Genomic DNA, 8,271 nt, shown 5'->3' on the forward strand with positions numbered 1-8,271 from the left:
ATCTTGAGAAAATAAAAGCATGGATAACCTTTTCCAGGTCCTTCCGAGATAAAAAAAAGGCTTAATTTTAGAGATTAATCTCAATTGAAAAAAACTAATTTTGACAACTTCATTTATTTGTTAAATGAACAAATCTATCATCACAAATCATCACAAACTATACCTAAGTTTTTTAATTGATGTGTCCGAAAAGGGGATAGTACACCCAACTCAATTTTGGATGTATCAACAGACTCAGAAGGGCCGAATAAAATCAATTCGGTTTTTGATTAATTTAAACATAGCAAATTAGCAGATATCCACACCTTAATCTCACCAAGACATTCCACCAACCCGCAGCGATAGAGGCAGTTGGCTTCAGAGGTAGATACAACTGGGTGTCGTCTGCGTAACAGTGAAATGACACACCATATTTACTCAAGATCTGACCTAACGGGAGCATATAAAGTGAAAAAAGACTGGTGCTAGAATAGATCCTTGTGGAATACCACAAGATAAAGGCGCTGAGGTCGACATACCTTCACCCATCTGAACAGAGAAACTTCTGTCTTGAAAATAAGACTTAATCCAATTTAAGGCATTACCTCGAATACCAACGCAAGTTTCTAACCGTGAGATCAAAATCTGATGGTTGATTGTATCAAACGCCACTGTAAGATCTAAAAGCAAAAGTAGAGTCACGTCACCAGAGTTAGTTGACATAAAAATATAATTAAAAACTCTCAATAATGCAGATTCTGTACTATGATGTTTTTTAAATCCCAACTGAAAGAGTTCACCGATAGCATTATCAGTAAGGAATGACTCAAGTTGATTAAAAACAGTTTTCTCCTAAATCTTTGCTAAAAAAGGAAGCTTTGAAATTGGTCTATAATTGCATATCACACTCTTATCCAGGTTTGATTTCTTCAATAAAGGCTGCACTATGGCATGTTTACAATAAGTTGGAACAATTCCAGAAAGTAAACTCTTATTAATTATTGATAATACAAATGGACCAATCAACTCAATAACTTGCTTTAGTAGCTTTGTTGGAACAATATCTTGAGGAGAAAATGTCGACTTAAGCTTGAGTACAATGTCTAAAAACATGGATAAAGAAATGGGCTCAAAATCAGACAACACAGCATGAGTTACAGGTATATCCATAGGCATATGTGGACACTGTTGTATATTCTTTCGGATGTCTGATATACGCCCAACAAAAAAATCTAAAAGACTTTCACATAGACCCATAGGCATATCTCCGGGCACCTCCAATCTAGGATTCAAGAATGAATCAATTGTTGAGAAAAGTATTTTTGGATTTTGACGATTATTCTCAATAACAGAGACCTGGCCATTTTCACAGCCCATTGGAATCTGCCTAAGGAGTCTCACAACATTTCATAGGAAATTTGTAACTTGTCTTTCTTCCATTTGCGTTCACATCTTCTACACTGTCTTCTCAGAGATGTAATATGTCATTGTACCATGGGGCAGACTTGCGTTTTCTACACACCTGCCTCAACGGTGCAACCCCGTCTAATGTTTCAGCACATACAAAATTAAAAATATTAACAGCTTCCTCCACACTAAGATGCGGAGATAAGAGGTCCACTTTCACACACTGCAACGTTTCCATAAAAGACGCATTAAACTCCACATGTGTACTAGGCGTTAGTGGACGAAGTCATCTTTTAGCCGAGCAAAATTTAAAATGTGCAAAATTTGCTGGCAAGGAAGAGAAACAGTACATAAGATTGGATTGTGATCAGATACTATAAAATCCTCAATGATAATGTCCCTGACAACTAAGCCAAGTGATAGAACCAAGTCTAGAGTGTGCCCATGAGTATGCATAGGACAATATAGGTAATATAGCATATATATTACTCACCATGGATGGTAACATTGAAGATCTTGTCACTGCTGCTGCTGCTGGTGATAATTATCTGCAGTTTATAGAGTCCAGAGTCTGTGTTTGTGATGTTCATTATGGTCAGAAATCCAGTCTGATGATCCAGCTTCAGTCTGTCTCTGAATCTCTCAGTACCTTTATTACACTGAACATCTGTACAGGTTTTATTGGGATCTCCAGTGATTTGAGCGATGCGAGCACCATTATAATACCATTTCACTTTGTTGACCTGGGTTTTTGTAACATCAGTGTATAGAGTGACTGAATCTCCCTCCATCACTGACACTGATACTCCATCTATCTTCACAGCAGATGCACCTGCAGAAGAAATGAAAAATACATTACAACAATTGTGAGACCAAACTATACAAAAAGGAGTACAAAATCAAAACAATAGAACAAAGATGGAATTGACAGTGCTTTAAGTTTCAGGTATAGGTCTATTGAACATCATTGTCCAAGTAATAAATACTACAGAAATTGAATAATCTAATGTAAAATAAAAGCCTGAATTGTTACACGCCTGATTATGTACACATTCACTCATCAAACAAACCTACATGTGTCTCACTTTTTTTAAGTGTTTATTTATCATATCTTTTTAAATAACAGGTATTAGTCTCAGACAGGTTTGTTACATCTTTTGTCAGGTATTCGTTAGATAAATGGAAGAAAAAAAACTACTTAAAGAGGTTGTTCCACATTATTAAGCAGGTCACAGTTCTCATGCAATATGGGGAGGATGAAAGATCTTTCTGAAGATGAAAAGCATGCAATAGTGCAATGTCTTGCAATAGGCATGAAAACAACTAATATTTTATGAAAACTGAATAGTGACTATTGAACTGTCAAGAGATGTATGAGTGATTTAGCCACATAATAACTTGTTTTTGTTTTTCTTTTAAGTTTTGCATGCATACCAGAGTCACTCATGTCAATAGTATGGCCCATTTTAGACATGGTCGAAAGTATAAAGTGGCACATTCCACAACGTCTCATTTTGGCAGATTGGCTTCAATATAAGCTGTTTTTAGACTAACGAGAAAGTTTTGAGTTCTGAAACTTAAAGGATGTTTTATAGCACAAAGATCAAGGGAATTATGATTTCTCAGTTCATGACCCCTTTAAACAAAGTAAGCTATTTTATTAGCCTACACTAAAATCATGCTAACAAATATTTACACATACAGTAGGCTACTAAATCATATATATGATATCACCATATCCTGGTAGTGGTGCATAAATTACAACTGCCTAGTTTTGTCGTAAAAAGTCACAAAAAATGTGATTAAAACAACATTTTCAGTCCAACAACTTACTTGTTTCGAGTGTAAAGTGATTAGCGCTGACAAGCTGAATGAACAGAAAATAAATTATATCTTACCAGTCACGAGCAAAAGCACTGTCATCCAAAAATAATTCATTTTCACCACTGTCCTTCTGAGATAATAATGCAATTTATGTGGTGATAAAAGCTGAAGTTGTTCAAAAACCACTAACAACGCCTTTACTGCCTGCAGTTAAAACCGAAAGTAACCAGCTGATGGAGTTGGAGTTGGACTTTGGAAGCGGAAATCGTCGCCGTCGTTGCAGTTTTCTGTGATTTAATGTCAAGGTAGTAAAACACAGTAGATTTACGATATTAATAACTTTGGAAACGCGCCATCATAGTAAAGGCCAAAGTATACTGCCGTCCGCGTTTCCCGGGAATGTTATTGAGACAGAACTGCGCATGTGTCGAACTTGTCCGTCTGCGCTTATCCGGGAAGGTAGTGGACCTTATTTCACGCTGAATTATGGGACTCCACAGCGGAGTCACTACAGCAGATGGCGCTGTTGTTAAACATTTCCAGTTAGGGCTTCATAAGGGTTTTTCTCTAACTCAACAGCCCTGGGGTAATAAATATAGTCAATTAAATGTAAATACAATTGCATTTAATTCATCTAAAGAAAGTGCTGTAATAACCACAGAATAAGCAGAACAGATTGAACAAAACCTGACTGAGTTGTGTCCCAAATGACATACTATACACTGCACTTACTACACTCACCTGCCACTTTATTAGGTGCTCCTGTTCTGCTGCTCTGTAAAGCAAATATCTAATCAAAGAGCCACTCGTTACAATTGAGGTATGCAGAAAAGTATCTATGAATGTTCAACACGTTTAACCTTGAAGCAGACGAGCTACAGCAGAAGACGACCATACTGCCACTACAATTTACTACAATTTGCACAGGCTCACCAAAATTGGACATTAGAAGACTGGAAAAGTTAGTCTTGATTTCTGTTATGACATTCAGATGGTATGGTCAGAATTTGGTGTAAAAAAAAACACGGAAGCACGGATCCATCCTGCCTTGCTTAGTTGGGGACACTTAATAATTGTGTGTTAGTTGGCAATATTATTGACTTGATTGCACAGACACTATTGGATGAGAACTAAACCAAAGTTCCTTTAAAACAAGTAATTTCACTTGGCAGCCATTTCACTTGGCGAAGTTCTCTTGGGCATGCAAGTGCAGCTCCTATCTCTTTGAATGAGGAATCATCAGATTCTCCAAAACTGTTCACCAAGTGATTACATTTCATATTTGAAATCACCAATGAAATCCGACAACAACTGTCTCATAAATGCTGTTCCTCATGCTCAAATAGCATAAAAGAGCTTATTTTTTAGGCTAGATTAGCCAATGCACATGTCCTAGTGCACAGCTCAAGATGGTGTGCAAGTTTACTGAAACTATAGAGTCTATACCATGAACTTAACATACATTTGATAATCCAGTGTTTAGTTGATCTTGATAAGTGCTCATTTTCACAGTTGTAAACATGACGGCTTTCTTAAAGACCTTGTCTCAGACGACCACCGGGACAAGACCACAGGAACCAGATGAGTCCTCTGCACAATGTGACATTGCTGCAGCCTGGAATTGAACTGCTGGTTTCGTCTAAATCCTGTAAAATTCAACAAATCGGATGACGACTGTGAAACTCCTGAAGTGTTTTCCGTTTTGTGTGCTTTATGCATCAGATGTTCAGGTGTGGTCATGGTGCAGACCACAAAACAGATCTGACCCAGTTAAAAGTATAACACAGTTATAGAAGTATAAAACACCTCCGACCTGTGAATCATCTTCAACTGTGTTTCATACATCAGTTTTGATGGATTGATTAAGTAATTTATTTGTAAAGCAGTTTTATCTAGACAGGAAGGACTCTGTGGTTCATAACAGAATGACAGGAAGAAGCCCTTCACCTTCAAACTAAACACAAACATGAAACAAATGGCCATTCTCAGCTATAAAACTGTGTCCACAGAGAGATCAAATCACGTTTCTGTAGAAATCAGACCACAGCAGGTTTCAGTTTGACTCAGATGATGATCTGCTCGTGTCACACACAGCAGTAAGACTAACAATGTGAGATGATACACAGTTTTTAATTTTGTTTTGCAACTCACATCAATTGAATGATTATAAAATTATTTTAAAATCCATAAGTTTATTTACCATTACATTTAGACTACTGAGGAAAATGTTTCACATGCTTGTTTTGCTCTGCTTGTACTGGTGGCGTCTGATTGGTAAGTTACAAAAGCAATTTAATTTCTTTCAGTTTCAGGGTAATAAACCTGATAGTTAGAGGATTTGCATTTGACTTTTCTACCTAGATTAATCAAATAAAACAGATAATATTGTGAGGCCTACTCTAGATTCAGGTCTGCCTCTCAGTGATCCTGATTTAAAGTGAAACTTCTGGAAATATCCAGAATTACTTTCACTCATTTCACTCGGCTGCAAAATAAATGTGAAGTTACAGGCAGATAACACCTTAAAGACTGAATTATTAGTTTACACAACAATCTTTAATCTGTTGTCAATGCGTTTCCTTTTGTTTTTCTGTTGCCGTTTGAGACATTCCTCAGTTCACATTTAGAAACAAGAACTGACGTCAGGCTTTGTAAACCAACAAAAGTGTGAAATCTGTTCCAGTTTGTTCTCCAGGTGTGTTTGGTGAGTCAGTGTCAGTGATGGAGGGAGATTATGTTACTCTAAACTCTGATGTTTCTGAAATACATGAAGACGATGACGTACTGTGGAAATTTGGATCTGAAGACTCTCTCATAGCTGAAATCAGTAGAGAGGACCAAATCTTCTCAACATTCGATGGTCCTGATGGGAGATTCAGAGACAGACTGAAGCTGGACAAACAGACTGCATCTCTGACCATCACAAACATCACAACTCAACATGCTGGACTCTATGAATTACAGATAAGTGGAGATAAGTTGTCATCAAAAACATTTAGTGTTTCTGTCTATGGTGAGTATTCTTGTTTTGTTAAAGGAATATTTTGGGTTCAAAACAATTTATGCTTATTTGACAGCATTTGTGGTATAAGGTTGATTACAAAAATAACTGAGAAGTCCCTTGTTTTCTTAACACAAAAAAAAATCAAGTTTATGGCGAGGAACTTACAATGGAACAGGGTCAACTTTTTAGAGATTAAAAAGCAGACATTGTAAACCTTGTTAAGATGTGATGCAAGGAATGCGGTTTCCATGTCTAAGCCTCTACTCGTTTCACTTGAAAATACTATCTCAACAGACTTTTAAGATGAAGGTATCCAATGGTGGCTAAAAGTTTCCTGTGTATTCGGTCTTTTTGGTGTGCAAAGTAATTTCCTGTTTAAAACTGTAAAGCTGCTTTGACACAATCTGTATTGTAAAAAGCACTATATATATTAATAATGGTGACTTGACCTGACTTAACCCTCTATGGTATGCATTATGTTCTAACCATGGAATATTTTTTATGACATGAAATAGCTTCAATTATACAATCAAAACAGATTTTTGAATTGTATTTAGGAAAACGTTGCCATATGGCAACAGTGTACCACAATGGAAAATGGCCAAAAAAAGTAGTTTTTCTACTTTTTCTATTTCTATTTTCCATCAAAATCTGCCATACACACATACAGACACATATACACATGCACACACACACTCATCGTTACAGTCACTGAAAGCCTACTCATCCTCATTGTCATCACATGGAAGAGCCAACTCTGCACTCGTCCTATTGCCCTTTCCGTGAAATATTGCTGTATTCATTTTCTGAAAAGAATAAATAATTTTCTTATTCATACATAAATACAACTATACTACAATAAACACTTCAAATAAATAAATAACTGCAATCATATTATTGATGCTACTATCTCTAAAACATCCCAGTGGGGAAATACATTACTTCAATTCCACTGTGGTACAGCGTTGCCATATGGCAACATTGAAATTTTCTCAATTTTGATTGAAATGTTGATTTGTGAATAAAAATATATAATGTACTAACCAAAGATTACGCAAAAAAAAAAAAAACCTCTTGAGAAGAGATGTTCAGAAATGAGGTTAGCAGAGCAATTTCTGGAGCACTTCAACAGGTGCCCTCCATGTGAGGGTGACAGTGGGAAAAATGTTTTGGAGGAACATTCAAATATCATTTTACTTAAAAACAGCACATCATTGACTACCTTAAGGCAGGCCATTTTATTTACCATATTGCAATATATTATATTTATTTATTTATTTTCAGAATAACAAGGAAATAAGTAGAAATTAATTGTTGCCATATGGCAACTCTGTACCATAGAGGGTTTCAATTGACTCCATTTTATTATGACCTCAAATTTAGGTTAGAATGCCATTTATTATTGATCATTCATAGGATAATTTATCTAGACACCTGATTATCTAACTCTTAAATCATATTGAATCTTATTACTCTTATTCTTATAACACTTTGAGTCTCGTGCCAGCCGGGAACACAGATCTCATACTCACACTCTCGTCAGTCTTGGTCATTAGACAGAGGCGACTGACTAATGTTCTAGAAGGCCTGTACATACTTTGCTCATTCTAGAACATATTATTTAGAACCAATATTACCATAGAACCAAGTTGACCAACTGAACTTTCTCTAAGTAACTTTATATAATCATGCCGTGATTTCTCACGTATACACTTAGTTAGAATAATAATACAATAATCAGAGGTTGAGGCTGACCCGAATTTAGGTTGGTAAACGACACACTGTTGCTCTAAATGGAAAGCATATTATTAGCCTCTACAATCTAAGTATACATGACTAATGCCAATGTGTTAGTCGGAACTTTAAAACATCATTTTAGTCCGTTACTAACCTGAGTTTAGATTTGTGGTGTTATGGATTTAACATAATCTACTTGAGTCAATAATCTCACAGTAAGTCAGAATACATTCAAATGTAACCATTTATAATCAGTCAGATAAATATGTATTATTCTAATTACACTGAACAAAATTATAAACGCAACACTTTTGTTTTTG

At 36.0% G+C, this 8,271-nt stretch overlaps 1 protein-coding gene across 1 annotated transcript; it reads right to left on the reverse strand.

The window, feature by feature from the left end:
• Positions 1-316: 316 nt before the first annotated feature.
• LOC107756332 (uncharacterized) lies at positions 317-3,623 on the reverse strand (the record flags this gene model as incomplete). Its single annotated transcript, XM_016573387.1, has 4 exons — positions 3,285-3,623; positions 1,880-2,218; positions 519-659; positions 317-429 (listed from the first exon to the last, which is right to left on the reverse strand). Coding segments are annotated over exons 1-4 (633 nt in total), but the record flags the coding sequence as incomplete, so codon positions are not given.
• Positions 3,624-8,271: the final 4,648 nt, after the last annotated feature.

This window comes from Sinocyclocheilus rhinocerous, unplaced genomic scaffold (assembly GCF_001515625.1).
Source record: "Sinocyclocheilus rhinocerous isolate Xijiao unplaced genomic scaffold, SAMN03320098_v1.1 scaffold12299, whole genome shotgun sequence".
Taxonomy (NCBI): domain Eukaryota; kingdom Metazoa; phylum Chordata; class Actinopteri; order Cypriniformes; family Cyprinidae; genus Sinocyclocheilus; species Sinocyclocheilus rhinocerous.